We start from the raw sequence: 23785 nt of genomic DNA on the forward strand, positions 1-23785 counted from the left end.
TTTAAAAGAAGAATGACCTTTAGAAAGTTAGCCTGATGAGTATTGAAAATCGAAGAAAAGGGTGACTAGATTTCGTGTTACGGCTAGGAGAACATAGTGCTGTCTAGATAAGTCGTAAGATGCACTTTTTCTTATGATTCCTATTTGTATTGTTCATTTACATTGCAGAGCTCTCTGGGGTGCTTCATCAGTGTCACGTCCTGGCTTCAGAAATGGTTCATTTCATTCATCAGATGCAGTATTACATCACATTTGAGGTACATGATTGTTTTTCTTCATGCTTAACTGACCTTGTTTCTTGGTTGCGTTTGTGTCTTCTCAATAAACTGGTGATTGTCCTCTTGGATTCCTTAGGTTCTGGAATGTTCTTGGGATGAGTTGTGGAATAAAGTACAACAAGCGCAGGACTTGGATCACATCATTGCTGCTCACGAAGTGTTTTTGGATTCCATCATTTCTCGCTGTCTTCTAGACAGTGAATCGAGGGTAAGCTGACTTTTATAAAACCCTACCTATTTTAGATAACAGATTGTATGTTTCCATAACTTTTCTGTAAGTTTTTCATTGTGACTGTTATGTTCTGAGATCACTCGTCCACATACGGGTTCATTGTTTCTCTGCAGCAGATCATTTCAATGGCTTTTGTGATGTGATATCACAGTCCAGTTAGAAACTGCTCTATCTTGTATGATGACAGATTTACATTAAAGGCAGCATATTATTCACTGCACTGTTATTGTGCCTTTTGCCTAACAAAGTCTTAACGCAGAGTACAGCGGACTGATAGTTATGTATGTTCATTATGGGAGCACTTACCGTGCCTTCCTCCACCCCTCTTACTAGTGACTAATGCATTGCAGTAGCTGGCAATCACTGGTGAAATGGTCGGGAGGCATTATAGTGCCCATAGGGGGCACTCAGAGCCCTCTGTGTGGACTGTTTGTAGGGTTGCCACCTGTGCACTATTACTACTGAGCGTTTGCAGCCTCTTCTGCTTGTGTTAAATAAATAAATAAAACTCACCTCATCCATTTGACCTCGCCGTGGGGAACACGCACTGTTCAGTGGATGCGCAGGACAGAACCTGCGCTCCAGCGTGAAGACATTTCACGGCATTGACTGCAAGCAGCAGGACCTGCAAAACGTTCACTGCTGTGCGATCAAATGGATGAGGTGAGTTTTATTTTTATCAGTGGGGAAGGGAGCATTAATAATACTAGGCCTCTAATGGAGGCATTATTAATACTGGGAGCCACTAATGGAGGAAAAATAATACTAGGGGGGTATTCATTTTACTAGGGGCCACTAATGGGGTCCTTATTAATACTTGGGCCACTAATGGGGTATTATTAATACTGGTTGTCACTTATGGGGCCTTATTAATACTGGGGGCCACTACTGGGGCATTATTAATACTGGGGGTCTTATTAATACTAGGGGCCTTATTAATACTGGTGGCAACTAATGGAGCATTATTAATATTGGGGGTCACTAATGGTTGCCTTATTAATACTGGGAGCCACTAAGGGGGGCCTTATTAATACTGGGGCCACTAATGGGCCTTATTATTAATACTTGGGGCCACTAATGGGGGTCTTATTAATACTGGAGGCGACTAATGGGGGGTCTTATTAATACTGGGGACCACATTAATATTGGGGGCTACTAATGGGGCCCTTATTAATACTGGGGGCCACTACTGGGGCAATATTAATACTGAGGGCCACTACTGGGGCAATATTAATACTGAGGGCCACTACTGGGGCAATATTAATACTGGGGGCCACTGCTGGGGGAATATTAATACTGGGGCCACTGCTGGGGCATAATACTGGAGGTATTTTATTTTAATTTGGGACAGACCTGGGTAAGGTTATTTAACTATACTATTTACAGATGCCCAACTGGGCAATAGAACCTGTCTTGACCCAGGTACAAATTAATACTTCACTTTTATTATAATTCGCTAAAAATTGAACTGTACTGAACATGTGTGCAATTATACTCTTTAATTGAAATAGGACAAGACCTACTGGAGGCCACTAATAGGGCATTTTTAATACTGGGGCGCCTACGGGGTTAGTCATTTTACTGAGGCCTGTGTTAAGCCACACCACTACAGCTTAACTTGGCTGGTATTTTTCAGTATTAAAGTTAAAGTGCCATGTTGGCACTTTGCAATAATTAAGTGGGTTTTGGGTTGCAGTTTGGGCACTTGGTTTCTAAAAGGTTCACCATCACTGCTCTAAACTATGGCCCTGGTTTACCATGCCTTCAGTCGCAGCCTCATTCCTGGTCAAGACTGGTGCTTTCTGCGCCAGTCTTGATATCCCCTGCACTGTCGGATGATGCGTCAAAATTTTATGACAAGGCGTACAACTATCCTCCTGCAGTCCGTGCGCCTAACCAGAAATCTATGACAGCTCAGTGCTGCAGTAGATTTGTGGCTTGATTTACGGCAGAAAATTCGTAAATGAAAATAAATTTATCGCTGTGGCTGGCCACGCCCCCTTCACCACCCAAATCGCACCTGCCACTTTTTAACAACACTTTTCAGTAAAAAGGAAATGAGGTAAAGGAAATGATAAATCTCTCCCAATGTGTTAGACAAATTTATCAAATAAACACAAGGCATTTGATAAATGTGGCATAAAGTGCGCCAACACAGACTACAAATATTCTCCTTATGATAAATCCCCCACTGAGTCCACTGTGTTCTGTGTGAGGCTCTATTAACCAAGCAGCGCAATTATTTCTGTGTGTTAGGGCTCTTTCACACTTGCGTTCTTGTCTTCCGGCATAGACTTCCGTCGTCGGGGCTCTATGCCGGAAGAATCCTGATCAGGATTATCCCCATGCATTCCGAATGGAGAGAAATCCGTTCAGGATGCATCAGGATGTCTTCAGTTCCGGAACGGAACGTTTTTTGGCCGGAGAAAATACCGCAGCATGCTGCGCTTTTTGCTCCGGCCAAAAATCCGGAACAATTGCCGCAAGGCCGGATCCGGGATTAATGCCCATTGAAAGGCATTGATACGGATCCGGCCTTAAGCTAAACGTCGTTTCGGCGCATTGCCGGAGCCGACATTTAGCTTTTTCAGAGTGGTTACCATGGCTGCCGGGACGCTAAAGTCCTGGCAGCCATGGTAAAGTGTAGCGGGGAGCGGGGGAGCAGTGTACTTACCTTCCGTGCGGCTCCCCGGGCGCTCCAGAGTGACGTCAGGGCGCCCCAAGCGCATGGATCATGTGATCGCATGGATCACGTCATCCATGCACATGGGGCGCTCTGACGTCATTCTGGAGCGCCCCGGGAGCCGCACGGACTGTAAGTATACTGCTCCCCCGATCCCCGCTCCTACTATGGCAACCAGGACTTTAATAGCGTCCTGGCTGCCATAGTAACACTGAAAGCATTTGGAAGACGGTTCCGTCTTCAAATGCTTTCAGTACACTTGCGTTTTTCCGGATCCGGCGTGTAATTCCGGCAAGTGGAGTACACGCCGGATCCGGACAACGCAAGTGTGAAAGAGGCCTTATTTGGGCTAATAGTGCAGTGGACTTACACACTGAGGAGCGTTCCTGTCGGGCTGCTCAGCCATGATGGAATATCATAAACAGGATCATATCATTTCCATCTACTGTAAAGCAGTGTAATGTGTATTAAGGCCTCACACCCCCTCCATCAGTAGCCTGTCCTAGAATATGACCAGTACTGGTTGCCTCCACTTGCAGAGCTGCAAATGGGGGTGAGGAGGTGGGGCCTCTCTACACACTATGCTCTGGCATATGCATATACTACACACTGAGGAGCATTCCTGTCAGGCTGCTCAGCCATGATGGAATATCATAGGCCTGATCACATCATTACCATCTACTGTAAAGCAATGTAGTGAGGCCCCACATCCCCTTCACTCCCTCAGACAGCTCTGCAAGTGGAGGCAACCAGTCCTGCTCACATTGTAGGAAAGGTTGCTGGTGGCCATTTTAAATAATTCCAGGAGAACCCTTTTAAACCCTTTTAAAATGGGTATGGGGAGAGCCAATTCTAAGATTTGCTATGAAGCCTTATGTACTATAGTTATAGAAATTTTAAAGGTGTTTTAAATTGGGCAGAAACTAGGGTTGGGTGATATCAAAAATATTCCCCCTGATAACGATATTAAGAAATTTATCGCGGTAACGATATATATCACTATAAATACCCATTTAAAAGAAAAAAAACACTTGGTAACAAGGTTACATTATACTGTATGGGGGCCACAAGGAGACGTTATACTGTATGGGGGCAGCCACATGGAGACATTAAACTGTATGGGGGCAGCAGCCACAAGGAGACATTGTACTGTATGGGGGCATCCACAAGGAGACGTTATACTGTATGGGGCAGCCAGCCGCAAGGAGACATTACAGTATGGGGGCAGCAGCCGCAAGGAGACATTACAGTATGGGGGCAGCAGTCACAAGGAGACAATCCATTACAGTGGGGGTAGCAGCCACAACAGGAGACATTACAGTATGGGGGCAGCAGCCACAAAGAGACATTACAGTGGGGGCAGCAGTCACAAGGAGACAATCCATTACAGTGGGGGCAGCAGCCACAACAGGAGACATTACAGTGGGGGCAGGAGCCACAACAGGAGACATTACAGTGGTTGCAGGAGCCACAACAGGAGACATTACAGTGGGGGCAGGAGCCACAATAGGAGACATTACAGTGGGGGCAGCAGCCACAACAGGAGACATTACAGTGGGGGCAGCAGTCACAAGGAGACAATCCATTAGAGTGGGGGCAGCAGCCACAACAGGAGACATTACAGTGGGGGCAGCAGTCACAAGGAGACAATCCATTAGAGTGGGGGCAGCAGCCACAACAGGAGACATTACAGTGGGGGCAGCAGCCACAACAGGAGACATTACAGTGGGGGCAGCAGCCACAACAGGAGACATTACAGTGGGGGCAGCAGCCACAACAGGAGACATTACAGTGGGGGCAGCAGCCACAACAGGAGACATTACAGTGGGGGCAGCAGCCACACCAGGAGACATTACAGTGGGGGCAGCAGCCACAACAGGAGACATTACAGTGGGGGCAGCAGCCACAACAGGAGACATTACAGTGGGGGCAGCAGCCACAACAGGAGACATTACAGTGGGGGCAGCAGCCACAACAGGAGACATTACAGTGGGGGCAGCAGCCACAACAGGAGACATTACAGTGGGGGCAGCAGCCACAACAGGAGACATTACAGTGGGGGCAGCAGCCACACCAGGAGACATTACAGTGGGGGCAGCAGCCACAACAGGAGACATTACAGTGGGGGCAGCAGCCACAACAGGAGACATTACAGTGGGGGCAGCAGCCACAACAGGAGACATTACAGTGGGGGCAGCAGCCACAACAGGAGACATTACAGTGGGGGCAGCAGCCACAACAGGAGACATTACAGTGGGGGCAGCAGCCACAACAGGAGACATTACAGTGGGGGCAGCAGCCGCAAGGAGACATTACAGTATGGGGGCAGCAGCCGCAAGGAGACATTACAGTATGGGGGCAGCAGCCGCAAGGAGACATTACAGTATGGGGGCAGCAGCCGCAAGGAGACATTATAATATGGGGGCAGCAGCCGCAAGGAGACATTACAGTATGGGGGCAGCAGCCGCAAGGAGACATTATAATATGGGGGCAGCAGCTGCAAGGAGACATTACAGTATGGGGGCAGCAGCCGCAAGGAGACATTACAGTATGGGGGCAGCAGCCGCAAGGTGCTGCCACCCCCTCATGTCTTATGGCCACCTGTGTGACCTGCCTGCCACCACCATACAGTAATTCCTTCTTGTTGATTATGTCATGGGGGAGGGACTCATGATGGCTCATTCCCTGCCTGCTGGCTGCTATTTCAACGTGTAGTGCGGTGCGTGCAGCTAGTTGCAGGCAGGCAGGCAGGCATGAAGGACTGAGTCGGACAGGGCTGCACCGCACTCGGCGCAGTAGATGACATATAATTGGGGTCATCTGATAGACCGAGAAATTACACCTTTAATCGGGGCCAGGACTGTAATAATATAAGGTCTCTCTCCGCAGGCGAAGTGAATTCTGTAGGGGTTGGACGGAGTGGGAATAAGTTCAGAGACTTTCCCGCCACTCGCTCTTGTACTGCGCTGCTCAGCCTCAGCGGCCTCGCCCCCTGCGCCATCCGATTCCGACGTTAGACGTCGGTGCGCGGAGACTGCACCATGGGAGCCAGCGAGGAGGAGCCTGGGCATCAATTGGTATGCAATGATGCAGGGGCGGGCGGCCGTGGACACCGTTTTTGAAGCGGTCAGCGCACATGACCACTTAGATGACATTATAAAATACTGCGGTTATTAGGAAACAGCGATATCGCCATATCACTGTTTCTTAATACCGCGGTATACCGCCAACACCGGTATATCGCCCAACCCTATCAGGAACTGCCAAAAATGGAAAATTAAAACAGTCTTTCAATATACAGTCAGGTCCATAAATATTGGGACATCGACACAATTCTAACATTTTTGGCTCTATACACCACCACAATGGATTTGAAATGAAACAAACAAGATGTGCTTTAACTGCAGACTGGCAGCTTTAATTTGAGGGTATTTACATCCAAATCAGGTGAACAGTGTAGGAATTACAACAGTTTGCATATGTGCCTCCCACTTGTTAAGGGACCAAAAGTAATGGGACAGAATAATAATCATAAATCTAACTTTCACATTTTAATACTTGGTTGCAAATCCTTTGCAGTCAATTACAGCCTGAAGTATGGCACGCATAGACATCACCAGACGCTGGGTTTCATCCCTGGTGATGCTCTGCCAGGCCTCTACTGCAACTGTCTTCAGTTCCTGCTTGTTCTTGGGGCATTTTCCCTTCAGTTTTGTCTTCAGCAAGTGAAATGCATGCCCAATCGGATTCAGGTCAGGTGATTGACTTGGCCATTGCATAACATTCCACTTCTTTCTCTTAAAAAACTCTTTGGTTGCTTTTGCAGTATGCTTTGGGTCATTGTCTATCTGCACTGTGAAGCGCCGTCCAATGAGTTCTGAAGCATTTGGCTGAATATGAGCAGATAATATTGCCCGAAACCCTTCAGAATTCATCCTGCTGCTTTTGTCAGCAGTCACATCATCAACAAATACAAGAGAACCAGTTCCATTGGCAGCCATACATGCCCACGCCATGACACTACCACCACCATGCTTCACTGATGAGGTGGTATGCTTAGGATCATGAGCAGTTCCTTTCCTTCTCCATACTCTTCTCTTCCCATCACTCTAGTACAAGTTGATCTTGGTCTCATCTGTCTATAGGATGTTGTTCCAGAACTGTGAAGGCTTTTTTAGATGTCGTTTGGCAAACTGTAATCTGGCCTTCCTGTTTTTGAGGCTCACCAATGGTTTACATCTTCTGGTGAACCCTCTGTATTCACTCTGGTGAAGTCTTCTCTTGATTGTTGACTTTGACACACATACACCTACCTCCTGGAGAGTGTTCTTGATCTGGCCAACTGTTGTGAATGGTGTTTTCTTCACCAGGGAAAGAATTCTTCGGTCATCCACCGCAGTTGTTTTCTGTGGTCTTCTGGGTCTTTTGGTGTTGCTGAGCTCACCGGTGCGTTCCTTCTCTTTAAGAATGTTCCAAACAGTTGTTTTGGCCACGCCTAATGTTTTTGCTATCTCTCTGATGGGTTTGTTGTGTTTTTTTCAGCCTAATGATGGCTTGCTTCACTGATAGTGACAGCTCTTTGGATCTCATCTTGAGAGTTGACAGCAACAGATTCCAAATGCAAATAGCAGACTGGAAATGACCTCTGGACCTTTTATCTGCTCATTGTAATTGGTATAATGAAGGAATAACACACACCTGGCCATGGAACAGCTGAGAAGCCAATTGTCCCTTAACAAGTGGGAGGCACATATGCAAGCTGTTGTAATTCTTACACAGTCCACCTGATTTGGATGTAAATATCATCAAATTAAAGCTGACAGTCTGCAGTTAAAGCACATCTTGTTTGTTTCATTTCAAATCCATTGTGGTGGTGTATAGAGCCAAAATTGTTAGAATTGTGTCGATGTCCCAATATTTATGGACCTGACTGTAGTTCCATTAGAAATTGTCCCTGTGCTCCACTCTTGATAGCCTGGGCTTATGTTTACCCCAGCACTTTAAACGTTGTGGGTAAAGATGGCTGTTAACGCTTTGCTTTTAGGTACTGACCACTAACTGTGCTGTCACATTAACACGTATGCTGGTCTCTCCTCAGGCGATGCTAAATCAACTTCGTGCTGTGTTTGACCAGATAATCGAATTCCAGAATGCTCAGGAAGCCATGTACAGGGCGGCTCTGGAGGAGTTGCAAAGAAGATTACAATTTGAGGAAAGGAAAAAGCAGAGGGAGACTGAGGTAACGTGTCAAACTGCCCAGTTTCTGCATTAACAAGTATTTCACATTTTCCGTCAGACCTTTATTAAACGGCTGCACTTGAATTCTGACATAATTCACATTTTTTTGCGCAGTTTTGCATTTTAGATATAATTGTGAAGCAAGTAAGCTAAAATAAATATTCTACTGCACCTCGTCTGCCAAACAGGTGTGTCTTCTGGGGAAATGACATGGCTTTGTTGGGAAGGGTCATGGGTTATGATGCCTCACTCTCCACCAAAAAATAGGATAAAGTTAGAATAAACAGTTTAAAGGTTCTCCAAATGTAGGGCCACAATCCTCTCAATGACCAACAGTCCCCATACAATTGAAGGGGACTGTTTTTAACATCCGTTTCTCAGAAAGGCATCAGTGGAAAAAAAAAGGTTGTTAAAAATTGGACAGTTAAGCAGACTTTTGTTTTTTACCCCCCACTGTTGTGTGAATGTAGCCTAGCAATGAACACTGAACAACCAACCATTTCTAATGAGCTAATAGAATGCGTCTGCGGCTTGCATGACCGCTCAGTTCTGTGTCGCGTAATGGACGCCTCATCTGGTCGCAAATGGGGTCTCAGCACTAAAATTGCTGGCAGCACCGGGCCGTACCCCCTCCTCACTCCTCATTAAAACTGTTGGGGACGGTTTATTGAGGGTTAGAGATGTAATCACTTCTGGTCAGATATCCTCCATTGGGACACTTCGACAGAATGCAGCCTTCACAGTAGTTTTGTGGTTGGGTTATGCTCAGGTACGGTCATTTATTGGTCTCACGTTTTCAGGCAGAGAGATAGGCCGGCTGACAGACTTTGACAAACTTTACTTGGCTCCCGCGGACGGTCGAGGTACAATATCAGCTATGTATCAGATTCTGTTAAATCTCCAAAACGGAGAAAGAGCCCCATTTATTGATAAATGGGAGAGAGATCTACAAACTACCTTCTCGGCAGATGAAGTGAGGAAATTGTGTGCGCTCTCCCATGGAATGTCAATGGCGACTCAAGTTAAAGAGAAGAATTATAAAATTATCTCCAGGTGGTACTATTGCCCTACTACTCTACACCAGATGTTTCCGTCAGTTTCAGATCAATGTTGGCGTTGTAAACAGGAAAGAGGCTCCATGCTTCACATTTGGTGGGGCTGTCCTTTGATAAAGTCTTTCTGGGAGCAGGTTTTAAAGATGTACACTAGCTACTCTAGTAAATCCATACCTAATACACCTCAAATCACTCTGCTCTCACTCCTTCCAGGATCCATTTCGCAAGTCAAGAAGGGGGCTTTACGACTCTTTTTGGCGGCGGCGCGTATGGTATTTCCGAGACATTGGAAAACCAGTTCCTCCCCCATTTTGTTGGAATGGGCGAGTGAATTGAAACACATTTTAAGGATGGAAGAATTGATAGCAGATAACCAGGAAAGAGGGGAGTTGTTTCAGAACAGATATACCTCTCTGACCTTATTTTTGGACTCTCAGGGATTTAAGGATATGATGTGAATTTGTGGATATTCTACTGCATTTTTCTGCAAGCATACCTTGATACCCCTTGTCCCCCCCCTCCCATCCTTTTCCTCCTTCCTTTTGTGTCCTATATGTTTTGTTTGATTTAGATATTAGCTATATTGAGGCAGAATAATGCCTGGTGCTCTCGTTCATGAGTTTTGTGAGGCTTGTGACAAGCCTTATATTGTTACAAGCTATTATGTCTTCCTTACTTAAGGTCCCCTGTTACAAACAGGACGATAAAGGTTTCTTTAGACGTATTGTATACTTATAATATGGCTGTACTATGAGGGTCCTGCGAGACCCATTGTTGGGCATTTGCCCGTTCCCTGTTTTCTACTGCCTTTTTCTTTAAAATGTCATTTGAAAAGAAAAATGAATAAAATCAGATTACACATAAAATTGCTGGCAGGCGACGCTAGGGAGGCTCGTCGCCCTCCCTGCCTGCCATTGGCTGCTCCCCCCCCCAACACCGGATGTTTTCATCCGCACATGAGGAGAAGCGGCAGTGCGGGGAGCCAGGTAAGTATAATTAGTGTGAGGGGCCCAGGCATATGTGGGACATTTTTTTAGTCTTGGACAACCCCTTCAAGGTATTAAACTATTGCTGCAGTACCCCAGTCGTCAGATAGAACTGGGCTCCTGCGGTGATCATGTGGCCTTTGCTCCTGTCTATGAATGATCATCTTGCCATGCATGTAAATGTGAAGTAGATACATATTTAAAGAGCATATAAAAGTATATACATTAGATACAATTAACATTTCTGTTTCTGTTACCTGGTCTTATAAACATGATTTATTTCTGTAGGGTGAGTGGGGAGTTACAGCTGAAGAAGAAAATGAAGAAAGCAAAAGAGTTTTGGAATTCCAAGAATCAATACCAAAAATGCGTTCACAATTGCGAATTCTTACTCATTTTTATCAGGTAAGGAGACGTCAAAGCACAGAGAATCAGAGAGACCATTTTATAAAATATAGAAACCCTTTCATAACCATGTTTGCAAGGTGTTTTAAAAGTGTTATCCCACAAAAATATTGAATATATGATTGATGTATGCCCCCAAAACTCAATGGGGCTGATGGAAACAGCCGAGTATAATGCTCAGAGGGTTTCATCAGCTCACTTGACTTTAAATGGTTACCCATTTTCTCCTGAATATGGCAGCACCCTATATGTGGCTGTAAACTGCTATATAGGCCTACCTCAGGGCTCAGAAGGAAAGGAGCGCCATATAGCTTTGGGAGGGCAAGTATTGCTGGAATGGTTTTTGGGGGCCATGTCACATTTGAAGAGGCCCTGAGGTACCCCTACATTGGAAACCCCATTGGGGAAACAAGTGATACCATTTTGGAAACTACACCCCGCCCCCAAGGAATGTATTGAGGGTTGTAGCGAGTTCTTTGACTCCACAAGCCTTTCAAAGAATTTAGAAACACTTGTCTGAAAATAAAAAATTATATTTTTGCCAATAAAACGTTGCTTTGGCCCCAGATTTTTTATTTTCACAAAGGTTAACAGGAGAAAAATGACTCCAACATATATTACACATTTTCTCCTGAATACAGCAACACCCCATATGTGGTCGTAAACTGCTGTATGGTAACGAGAGCCATATGGATTTTGGAGGCCAGATGGTTTTCGAGTGCCATATCGCATTTGAAGAGGCCATGAGGTACCTCTGCAGAGTAAACCCCCAAAAAGTGACACAGGCATTTCATAGAATTTATAAATTTTATGAAAAATTACATTCTTGCCAATAAAATGTTGCTTTTGCCTCAGATTTTTCATTTTCACAAGGGGTAACAGGAGAAAAAGGACCACACAATTTGTTACTCATTTTACAGCAACACCCCATTTGGGGTCATAGACTGCTGTTTGGGAAAACTGCAGGGTTTAGAAGAGAGAGCACCGTGTGCGTTCCAGGCCTAGTTTGGTGATTTATACAGCATTGGCCAACAACTGCAGAGGTTGTAAGGTTAAATAAAAAAAGAAACCTCACAGAAAGACCAGCAGCACAATGTGTGAGGACCAGGGCCGTCTTTGCCGCAGGGCAAAAGGGGCAGCTGCCCCGGGCCCAGTTGCTCCTGAGGGCCCAAGGGAGCTCCGTTTCCCGACTCCCATTCACTAGTGACTGCGTCGCTAGGTTAAAACATTCGGGGCCTGGGCCCCATGATGTTTTTTCCCAGGCCCCGAATGTCCTGCCTGCCTGCTAGATACAACTGTATTGCCGTACACAGAACGGCAATACAATTGAATCTGACCGGGAAGAGGTGAAGGACCTGTGGTGACATCACAGGTCATGTGATCAGCAAAACAGGCTGTGATAGGATGACCTGGATGATGTCACCATCATGTGACCAGTGCAGGATTGGACCGGAGTGAAGAGGAGAAGGAGCCTAATGCTGATGTCTGTATATGAGGACTGGAGAGGTAAGTGAAGGGAGAGTTAGAGCAATGCTGGGAGTTGTAGTTATTTAACTAGGATGTATGTTAGGGCTGAAGGGAGGGATGTTATTGACATGGAACTGTGTGCTTGAGGTGGCTGGGGGAGGGAGTGATGTTATTTACATGGGACTGTATGTTGAAAGTGGATGGTGGGGGGGGAATGATGTTTATGTACATGGGGCTTAATGTTTAGGCTACGTTCACACTTGCGTTTGGGGATCCGCTTGTGAGATCCGTTTAAAGGCTCTCACAAGCAGCCCCAAATGCATCAGTTTAACCCCAATGCATTCTGAATGGATGCGGATCCATTCAGAATGCATTCATACGGCCCCCTCCGTTTTGGAGGCGGACCCCAAAATGCTGCAAGCAGCATTTTTGTGTCCGCATGGCCTTGCGGAGCCAAACGGATCCGTCCTGACTTACAATGTAAGTAAATGGGGACGGATCCCTTTGCATTGACACAAAATGGTGCAATTGTAAACGGATCCGTCCCCCATTGACTTTCAATGTAAGTCAGGACGGATCCGTATTGGGACTTAGAAATTCAAATCTAATACAAACGAATCGGTCCTGAATGGATGCATTCGTTTGTATTATCGGTGCGGATCCGTCCTGTACAAGTACAGGACAGATCCGCACGAACACAAGTGTGAAAGTAGCCTTAGGGGGTGATGTTTACATGGGATTGTGCGTTGGAGGCGGCTGGGGAGGAGGTGATGTTATTTACATGGGACTGTATGGTGGAGGGAGGATTATAACTGCAGGGGGCACTGCAGATCCAGGGGACATTATAGGCGGTCTTATTACTACTGGGGGCTCTATAGGAGGGTCTTATAGATCTGCCTTATTTCTACTAAGCGCACTATGGGGGCCTTATTACTACTGAGGGGTCTGTAGGGAGCTTTATTACCACTGGGGGAACAATAGGGGGCCTTATTTGTACTGGGGACTCTGTGAGGGTATTATTAATATGGGAGGGCTCTTCTAATAATGGGGGCATTGTTGAGGAGCATTATCACGGTTGGGGCAGTGTTACTAATGAGGGCATTCTAGAAGGGAATTACTATTGGTGGGACTATGACGAGCACTATTACTATGGGGGGCAGTAATGTTTCTTCAGGATAGTATTTGTGGGTATTGGGGGGGGGGGGGCAGGGGTGTAACTAAAGGCTCATGGGCTCCGGTACAAGAGTTTAGCTTGGGCTCCCCCCCATCCCTCAGTGCTTGTGTGTCTTCTTATGCGGCACAAGTGTCTTTGGGCCGCTTCATGCTCCTGGGCCCGGTAGCGACTGCTACCTCTGCACCCCCTATAGCTACACCCATGGGGGGGGGGGGGGGGGGCACAGCAAGCAGCAGGATAACACTGTGGGGACTCCAGTTGGGGGATAATGATAGAATGTGAGGAAGCTAAGATGTCTGTGTGTCACACTCTGCAGAGACGAGGCGGCTGAGAGAAGTGTCCAGACCGAGTGGAGAAGATGATGAGAGAGAAGATCTACAGAGAAGATGATGACAGAGAGGAGACGTCACCTGGAGGCCCTGGACGTGAGGAGCTTTACCATTACAATCAGCTGTGCTATGGGCCCCCCCAGGAGCAGTGGGCCCCTGCCCTTGCTCACACCGGCCCGATGAGTGTGAATATAACAATGACAGTTGCCTATGAGACTGGGGGTTGGGCTGCTCTCTCTAAACCTCTTTTAGTCAGCATTGACTGCAGCATCTAAGGTGTTTGCACTGATGCGGGTGTTTACAGTAGGGGCATGACTGTCAGTAACAGCCGGGCCCCTGCCACTGATTGGGCAAGCACAGCTCCTGTGCCTACTTGGTCAGCATGTCATACATGTACGCTGCGTATCGGGAAGGGGTTAAGGCCCTTATGCACAATAGTGTATTGTTGGTGAAATCCACAGTGTGGCAAGTTTGGGTGGCATTCTAATGTGAATGGGGAGCTCCCAACGTTTCTGTTGGGGGAGAGAAGGATCAGGCAACCTGAATGCTTTTGCCCAATCTTTATGTTCTCTCTTAACCTGGTCGCCACCAGTGCCATACATGTACGGCGCTGGAGCGATGTGTAAACATGGCGCCCGCTCGCACGTGCAGCGGGCGTCATGGCCGGCAGAGCTCTGCTGTGACAAACAGCAGAGACCTGCGGCTAATTACTGTCAATAATGCCGATCGCGGTAATTAAAGGCTTTAGACGCCGTGATCAAGTGAGATCACAGCATCTAAATGCGCAAAAACCCGGAAGCTTGCGTGCTCTGTGCGGCCAATGTGGGCATCGTTAATTGTGCTGAACACTGTAAGCCTTGCTGAAGAGGCTTTATGTGTTCATGCTGCAATTCTTATTTTGGCCAGGATAAGAAATTAGCAATTTCTAGTGTAAATCTCAATAAAAAAAATTTGATAGAACAAAATCAAAAAAATTTTATAGGCTCATATATGAGCTTCAAAATCATCACAAATTTTTTTTTTTTATTACATTTATATATATATAAAAAAAAAAAGTTTAAATCACCCCCTTTCCATATAATTAAAAAATAAATACCTAAATAACAATAAATATAAACATTATGAGTATCATCGCAACCGAAAACGCCCATACTATTATGGAAAAAAAGGGTCAAAATGGCGATTTGCCTTTTTTTTTATTACTTCTCTTACCCAAACAAATGTAATAAAATGTGATCAAAAAGTCACGCACACTCCAAAATGGTATCAATGAAAACTACAGATTGTCCCGCAAAAAATGAGCCACTAAACAGCTCAGTAGACAGAAGAGTAAAAAAGTTATGGGGGTCAGAATATGGCGATGAAAAATATATATATAAATAAATAAAAAAAAGTATCAGTTTAAATTTATTTTTACACTATTTAGACATAAAAAGCTATAGATATGGGGTATCGCTATAATCGTACTAACCCAGAGAATGAAGGGCATGGGTCAGTTTTGCCACAAACGAACGCCGTGGGAACAAAACCCAGCTTTCCACTACATTTTATGCCATAATTAATGTTTGCATTAGAAAGTACAACTTGTCCCGCAAAAAATAAGACCTCATACAGCTATGTGACCGGAAATATAAAAAAGTTATGGTTCAATAGGAAAAATAGGAAAGAAAAATGAAAACGAAAAAACCTCCGGTATCCTAAAGGTTCAGATAGGTCATTGGCAATGGTGTATGGGCATCTACTCAGTCCAAAGATGGAACAAATTTATCAAAGGGTCTCATGCTGGATGTTAAATTTAGTGCCTCTTTACACCATCTGTTGGTTAACTTACTTTGTGACAAATCTTTGCGCGGTATTGTTACATGTTGACATGTCTTTAACCCCTTATGGTCCCTCAGATTTTTAATTTTTTTGCTGCCTTCCCATAGTCCTAACTTTTTTATTTTTCCATTTACATATCCTTTTTGCGGGACAAGTTGTACTTTCTAATGGCACTATTTACGGTTGCACACCATATAGTAGGAAGCGGAAAAAAAATTCTAAATGTGGTAGAAATGGGAAAAAACGCAATTCTGATAAAGGTGTTTATTTTTAATTTTTTTTACACTGTACACTAAGCCGTAAAATTTACCTGTTATCTTCATTCTCTAGGTCAATACGGTTACAACGATACCACACTTGTATAATTTTTCTTGCGTTTTAATACAGATTTTTTTTTTTAAACCTTTGAGGAAAAAAAAAATGTTATAACCATATTCTGACTGTGTACAGGGCTGTGTGAGGGCTAGTTTTTTTGCGGGACGATCTGTTCTTTTCAGTGATACCAATTTGAAGTGTGTGCGACTTTTTGATCACTTTTTATAAAAAAAAATTATTGGGTAGTTGAAGTGACAAAAAATGGCAAATTGGCTGTTTTTATTTTCTTTCCCGTTACGCCATTTGCCATATGCCATTAATATTGTTATATTTTAATTGTGTGGGCATTTTCGCACGCGGCGATGCCCATGATGTTTATTTTTTTTTATTGGTTAAGTATTTATATTTTAAGAAAAGGGAGGTGATTTGAACTTTTATATATATATATATATATATATATATATATATATATATATACATTTATTTATTTTTAAGTAACCTTGGGTAACAATAACTGGCAATCATTAGATTGCCCATTGTGTTCATTAATGGCTAAATAGCCATCATTAAAGACTTCATTTGCAATGTACTAATACAATGCTGCCACCTAGTGGCCTGTATTGGTATAGTCTTGAAATAAGCTCCGAAGCCTGCTTGAGGCTTCGGGCTATTTCATAGGTATAACAGGTTCCCCGATCTCAGTCGGGGAACGCTGTTACCGGAGCGGAAGTGCACGACTTCCGCTTCTGGACTGATCAGATACCGTGGTCACATTTGACCACGGCATCTGAAGGGTAAAATGTAGCGGTCTCTGCTATTTAAAATAGCAGAAATCCCGCGGCTATGGAGCCCGCAGCACGCGCAAGCGGGCGCCATGTTTGGGGATCAGGCATCAGACTATGGCGGAGGTCCTTAAATGGTTAAGCCACAACCCTTTCTTGACATTGCCCCTTGTTGAGAGAGATGCAGAAAGTATCTAAAACCCATAATGAATGTGGTGTAAATTATGTACCCCAGTTCTTTTTGCACAAATTAAGCTTAGTAAATCTTGCCCATAGTTTTTTCTCTATATTCATAGAGGTGTTTTTTTAATATTTAAACGGGTTGTCCGGGTTCAGAGCTGAACCCGGACATACCCTTATTTTCACCCAGGCAGCCCCCCTGAGGCTAGCATCGGAGCAGTTCATGCTCCGATGCTCTCCTTTGCCCTGCGCTAAATTGCGCAGGGCAAATGCATTTTTGGAGATCCGGTGACGTAGCTCTGAAGCCGGGCAACCCCTTTAAGATTTAGCATATTTTTGTAATTTCAAGTACTTCAGTATTTGGTTTTAGGATATTAATGGTTCTGTGATAAAAAGTAAAACCTACATCAGAGATCTATATACCTTGACAACTATGTTTTATGTCCTCTTCTTATTGTCTTCTTTTTAAAGCAGTTTTACCTTTCTTCCCTGTAGGGTATTGTTCAGCAGTTTCTAGTTTTGCTGACAACAAGTACAGATGAAAGCTTGAGATTTTTAAGCTTTAGGTTGGACTTCAATGAACATTATAAAGCACGAGAACCAAGGCTTCGCATGTCCCTGGGTACACGAGGTAGACGCAGCTTACAAGTCTGAGAAATGTGGCAAATCTAAAAAAGGACACTCTGTCTTTATATGTTGTAGATCCTTTCCTCCAGGGGATGCAATATATTGCCTGCAGTTGAGTGTATGAATGCCAGTGGATGCCATACATCTATATATTCAAGAGGATGTTTTTTGCCAATAACGGATGCTTTGCTCACAAAAGAATACTGATGAACTTTAATACAGACTGCAAGATAACTCTGTAGCTCTCAAGTAATGTGTTTGAAGTTAAAGTACCTTTCAGCGCACTGTTGTTCGCCTCCACATTACAATATTGGCTCTTCTCAAGACCATGATATTCGCCCTGTAATAAACACAAGCAAACCAAATAATGTGCAGTGTTTTACTTGTATTTATTGAGACTGTAGGGGTTCCTTCTATGTATGTGACACCCTGAAGGGAAAAAAATGTTTTTTTTATACATTGTAGTCAGTTTATGAACCAACTGGTTTATATAGTATATTTAAGTGTTGAGTATATGTGTGATTGTTTTTGTTTGTTTTACTTTTGTATATTTTGTGTCCAAAGTATTTTTCACGCGAAGACAAAATAGAAATCATCAGGCCATAGGGCCCCTGTTACATATTATTTCATTAGTCTTATTTTTTAAAAGGAACACACTAGAGGAATAATCTCAGATTACGGACTTTACCATTTATAGTTTTCTGCTTCCTAGTTTCTTAGTCTTTTAATGGAAATACCGTATTTTTCGCTCTATAAGACACACTTGCCCATTAGACGTACCTAAGTTTTAGAGGAGGAAAATAAAATACTTTTCATCAGACCCTCAATGTTAGTCAGACATCAGCTCAAACCCCCAATGTTAAGTAGACATCAACTCAGACCCGCAATGTTGCTCACACCCCTAGTGTTCATCAGACTTCAGATCAGACCTCCAATGTTAATTAGACCCCAGCTCAGACCCCCAATAAGACCTCAGATCAGACACCCAATGTTAATCAGACCTCAGATCAGACGGGAAAAAAAAATTAACTCGCCTCTTCAGCTCTTGCTACCGCATTGTTCTGTGACCCGATGTCACACAGCATGCGGTGACAGGGCATGCCTACGTCCTCACTCTGTGTGCAGGTGACAGCACTGACAGGAGAAGACCAGGGACTGGTGAGTACAGAGCCAGCACAGGAAACGCTGTATTCACTGCTCCCCAGTCCTACTGTACTAATCAGCGCTTCAATAATGGGAGTGCTCATTAGTATTTGTCCTATAAGATGCACTGACACTTCACCCCCACACAATTTTTTATTTTTTTAGGGGGGGGGGGGGATATGCCTTATAGAGCGGAAATTTTTTTTTTGCTGAGAGTTAGGGCTCCTGTTTTTTTTGTGGACCATATGCGGAACCATTCACTTCAATGGGTCTGCAAAAAAAAAAACGTAAGTTACTCTGTGTGCATTCCATTTCCGTATGTCCGTATTTCTGTTCCGCAAAAAAATAGAACATGTCTTATTATTGTCTGCATTACGGACAAGGATAGTACTGTTCTATGAAGGGCCAGCTGTTCCGTTCCGCAAAATAGGGAACGCACACGGATGTCATCCGTATTTTTTGCGGACTGCAAAATACATACGGTTGTGTGTATGAGCCCTTATAGTGCTATATAAATCCCCAAAGGTTTATTTCGCTAGGATATGCCATCAATGTCCGATAAAGTCAGGTCCCACCTCCTATCCCCAGAACAGGGCCCCAAAGTGAAGGAGACCACACCGCACATCTGCACCTTGCTCTCCATTCACTACTATAGGGCTTTCGAATATAGCAGAGCAAGCACACTCTGCTATTTTTGGAAATCCCATAGTGGTGAGCAATCCACACAGAGCGACCAGGACTGCTGAAAAAAAGCTGAGCTAGAGCACGCTCTGCTATTTTTGGAAATCCCATAGTGGTGAGCAAGCCACACAGAGCGACCATGACTGCTGAAATAAGCTGAGCTAGAGCACGCTCTGCTATTTTTGGAACTCACATAGCAGTGAACAGAGAATGGCCACGCATGCACAGCTGCTTACCCTTTACTTTAGGTGCTACATTTTGGAGATAGGAGTGGGTCCTGTCCACTGTCTGACATTGATGGCATATTCTAATGATATGCCATCAGTGTCCCAGAAGAGAATTCACCTTTAACAATGCTGCCTGAGAACAGGTTTAGGTTGCAGACAAGGAGAGCATTGTGGGATGGAATGACATGGCTGATACTCTGGGACAGATAACATTTCATAACTATGGGCAAAAACTGAATATTTTGATTTTGCCCGTAGTTAAAAATTCTACTAGTGCTATGCCATTTAAATTGGTTGCAGTAAAGGTGCATGGCCTCATTTATGTTTGCTTTATCTTAGATATGTTTTTTTTTTAAAATAAATTCATATAAATAAAAAAACTCATTTAGAAATGCAATGAGATCTATTGTCTTCTATAGTATGTAAATTAACAGCTTTGTCATCGGTGACGGTGAACATAAGTAATTAAGTCTATTTTAACTTTGTATATTTTTCCACTGTAATTATTTATATACTACTGTCTTAGTTCTTCTCTTTGTAATATGTAAATCACGTATCCTTTAAATCCATCTTTTCCTATGTCTCAAAAACATCACAATAATAAAAAGCCAGTTTTTTTAAATACTTATTCGTGTGTTATATTAAATTCACATAATATTACAATGTATAATGAAAAGGATGCCTTAATCAAGGTTGTGTGTGTGTGTTGCTTGTATTGTTATCGCACTGTTCACATTTTAGGTTTATTTTTATCTGAATGAAATCATGATGGTTTATATGTACAGATGTAAGATAAAAAAAACATTCCCTGGGAAAATACAGGTTACTGAAAACTTTTTTTTGTTCCTGCTTGTAAAGATATGTTATAATATGTTAATATTTAGCACAATAATTTAATGGTTCATTACAGGTTTGTCTGTAAGGATTTGTTAGAATCTTTACAAATTTTTGATGTTTTCTGAGTTAATGGAAGAGTCCCTTATTCAGATACTCAATCAGTAAGCGTACAGAGGCTTTAAAGAACATCTCTGTCTTTACATCATATAACATGCCATGCTTCATTTCCCCTGTGGTGGAGCTGCAGATATATGGAGCATTTTCTGCCAGCATTCAATGCAGATTACAGATGACTGCTGTGGATTTCAGTAGTGGCGGCACCTAGTGATTATTTTTGGGGGACCTGTCGCCCACTTTATACAGTCCCTTTAGATTAAATCAGTTTAACTCTGATGCTTAAACTAAATGATATGAAGAAAACTGCTGAAAGAGGACCCATCACCATTCCTCATATGTCTGTTTTAGTAATGATTTGCATTACCCATGCAATAGCAATTCTGGAGCATCTACTGTTATAACTCTATGTTGTGTCATTCTAATATTATTCCTGCTAGACGTTTATGAATAAAGGTACAACTGGGTGTTACCAGTTGGGGGTATGTCTCTGCACAGTCTGATGCTGGCAGCACAGATTGGACAGTGTCAGACTGTGCACAGACACATTCCCAAATGGTAACTCCAGCTGTACCTTTATTTGTAAACTTCTAGGAGGAATAATACAGTAATAGAAAAAAATCACAGAAAAAGATACCAATGTATGGCAACATTTAGGAAAAAATCACGGAAAATAATGCACTAAAACGATAGATGCAAACATTATATATGGACTAAGCCCTCATTCTGATATGACAAAATCTGAGCCTTTCAGCCAATATATTTAGATCAAAACATATCTGTGCCCGCCTACCTGCGCCAAGGTGGTCTCAGTCAGGCAGGTCCTATGCTAAACTTACCTATGCTGGTGGGCATCTACATTCAGGAGAGCATACCCTGCACACATAGTGTGCTGCTCCTAGTTTCCTCTGTGTGCGGTCAAGCATCCAATGAGAGGAGGAGCACACACAGCTAATACAGTAATGACACAACATAGAGTCATAAGAATACATTTATTTTCCCTGGCGCCTCCACAACGGCACTTGCAGGAGGGTGTCCCCGCCCCCAGGACAGGAAACAACGCAGTAGCACTTGATTTAAAAGGCCTCCTCCCCTTACCTATTCAGTCATTGTTTCCTGTCCTCGGGTATGCGTGGAAGCCGCTCCTGGAGTGCCAGGAACATGATCTTATCGCCCACCCTTTACTCTTCTCCCCACGGTGTGGAAGGGCTGGAGCAGGGAACGGGAACCCCAGGGACGCATGGCCTCCCTTACCCATTCCTCGGAATAAGCCTTGCATGCAGGCCTCCCCGGGCTCGCAATATTCCCAGGTAAGGGGAACTCGTGTGGAATCCGACATGATGACGTCACCAGGCAGAGTTCTCCTTGGGCAAGAGAATCTCACAATCAAGTTGTACTTCCGGTGGCGCAGCGTTCAAGATTTAAACAGGGAAGAAATCCACTTTCTGTCCTCGCTCTCCGCTTGCCCCCTTGAGATCCCGCTGCCTCAGCCCGGTAAGCCTTCTCCCTGGTGGGGCCTTTTCTGTCCTTGGACATTTGTATGTACCTTTTATTGGGTTTAAGGAATTCCTGCTTCCCCTAAAATTATCACGTTGTGTCAGTCGTGTCTTATCATCAAATCCACCCCTGGTGTAGGTGTTGGTCTCTCTCTACTTGGCCCTATAAAACATTTTTGTTTTAATCCTTCTAGGGCAGAGAGACCATGATGCCTAAGCCAGCACGTGGATACTCGGGGCGCAAGAAATGCGCTACTTGCCGAAAATCTAAGAAACCTTTTTTGCCCTAAGTGCACTGAAAAGGTGGTTACAGAGGAGTCACCTTCCTTCCATGAGACCATGAGAACCATGATTAAGGAAAAAGTAAATGCAGCAGTGGACTCAAAAATTACGCCACAATCCCCAGGCCCAACCACATCCCATACATCTGTTGCTTCTGATATAGCGTCTGATCTGGATGAGAGGGAATTAGTATCCGATCCAGACTCTTCTTCCTCTGGTGACTGTTCTGGAAAACCTTTCTTTCCCCCTGAAGAGACAGAAGGGCTTCTAAAAACCATGAGAGCCACTATGAATATTGAAGAAGTGAGGGAGACTCACTCCATCCAGGATCAGATGTTCCAGGGTGAGAGAAAGAAAAGGAATTTTTCCATCAATAACCATATCAAGGCCCTAATATCCAGGGAATGTAAAAATCTGGAAAAAAGAGCAGCCATGACAAATTCCTTTTAAACGGAAATATCCCTTTTCAGAATCTGATTCTAATCTGTGGGACAAGACGCCAAAAATAGATGCTCCAGGCGCCCGCATTTCTAAAAAAAAACTTCCTCCCGTTTGAGGACATGGGTCTCTTGAGAGATCCCATGGACAAGAAGTGCGAATTTTTTTTGAAGAAATCATTAGAAACAAATACAGCCATGTTGCGTCCCAGCATTGCATCTACCTGTACAGCCAGAACGTTATCAGTCTGGATAATCAATTAGAAGAACACCTGGCAGCAAGTACACCTAGGGATGAGATCTTAGCCTCTTTGCCTACTTTGAAGAAAGGCATCCAACTTTCTGGCAGATGCCTCTGCTGACTTAGTCAGATTCTCTGCTAGGTCTGCGGGTTTATCTAACGCGACCCGTAGAGCGATCTGGCTTCGTACATGGTCTGGTGACACAAGTTATAAAAACCGCCTGTTCTCAATCCCCTGTGAAGGAGACAGATTATTTGGCTCGACCTTGGACGACATTCTTGACAAGGCCTCAGACAAGAAAAAAGGATTTCTGCTTGAAAATCATTACTTTCATCAAAGACGTTCCTTTCATAACCAGAAAAAAACTAGACTGGACCAGAGAAAGAAAGAGGGGTCAAGATAGTGGCAGCTGTCCAGGGGCAGAGGGAGAAGATTCCTTTTCAATCCTGAAAGTTCCTCCCATTCCAATGACGCCATAGACCATGTGGGAGGCAGATTAAAACACTTCACTCCTGCCTGGGAAAAGATAGGAGCCTCCCCATGGGTTGTGGCTACCTTAAAAGAAGGCTTGAGACTGGAGATTTTGTCTCATCATCCAGACCGGTTCTTTATAAACAAAATAACTGCCTCAGAAAGAAAAACAAATTTGTCTAGAATCGGAAATCTCATCTCTAGTATCCAAAAAAGTACTCCTTCCAGTCCCAGAAAATCAATATGGCGAAGGTTACTATTCTCCAATTTTTCTCCTGAAAAA

At 44.0% G+C, this 23785-nt stretch overlaps 1 protein-coding gene across 3 annotated transcripts in view; it reads left to right on the plus strand.

The window, feature by feature from the left end:
- TUBGCP3 (tubulin gamma complex associated protein 3) overlaps positions 1–18513 on the plus strand; it is a 151348-nt gene extending 132835 nt beyond the window's left edge. For 2 of the 3 annotated variants that reach the window (XM_040425207.1, XM_040425208.1), the window contains exons 18-22: positions 169–257; positions 355–486; positions 8292–8432; positions 10761–10877; positions 17441–18513. In XM_040425207.1, the coding sequence (XP_040281141.1) occupies positions 169–257; positions 355–486; positions 8292–8432; positions 10761–10877; positions 17441–17599 (638 nt within the window). In that variant the 3' untranslated portion in view covers positions 17600–18513. The remainder of the gene's footprint in view (positions 1–168; positions 258–354; positions 487–8291; positions 8433–10760; positions 10878–17440) is intronic. The other variant, XM_040425210.1, reaches the window with a different exon arrangement.
- Positions 18514–23785: the final 5272 nt, after the last annotated feature.

Source organism: Bufo bufo, chromosome 3 (genome assembly GCF_905171765.1).
Source record: "Bufo bufo chromosome 3, aBufBuf1.1, whole genome shotgun sequence".
NCBI lineage: Eukaryota > Metazoa > Chordata > Amphibia > Anura > Bufonidae > Bufo > Bufo bufo.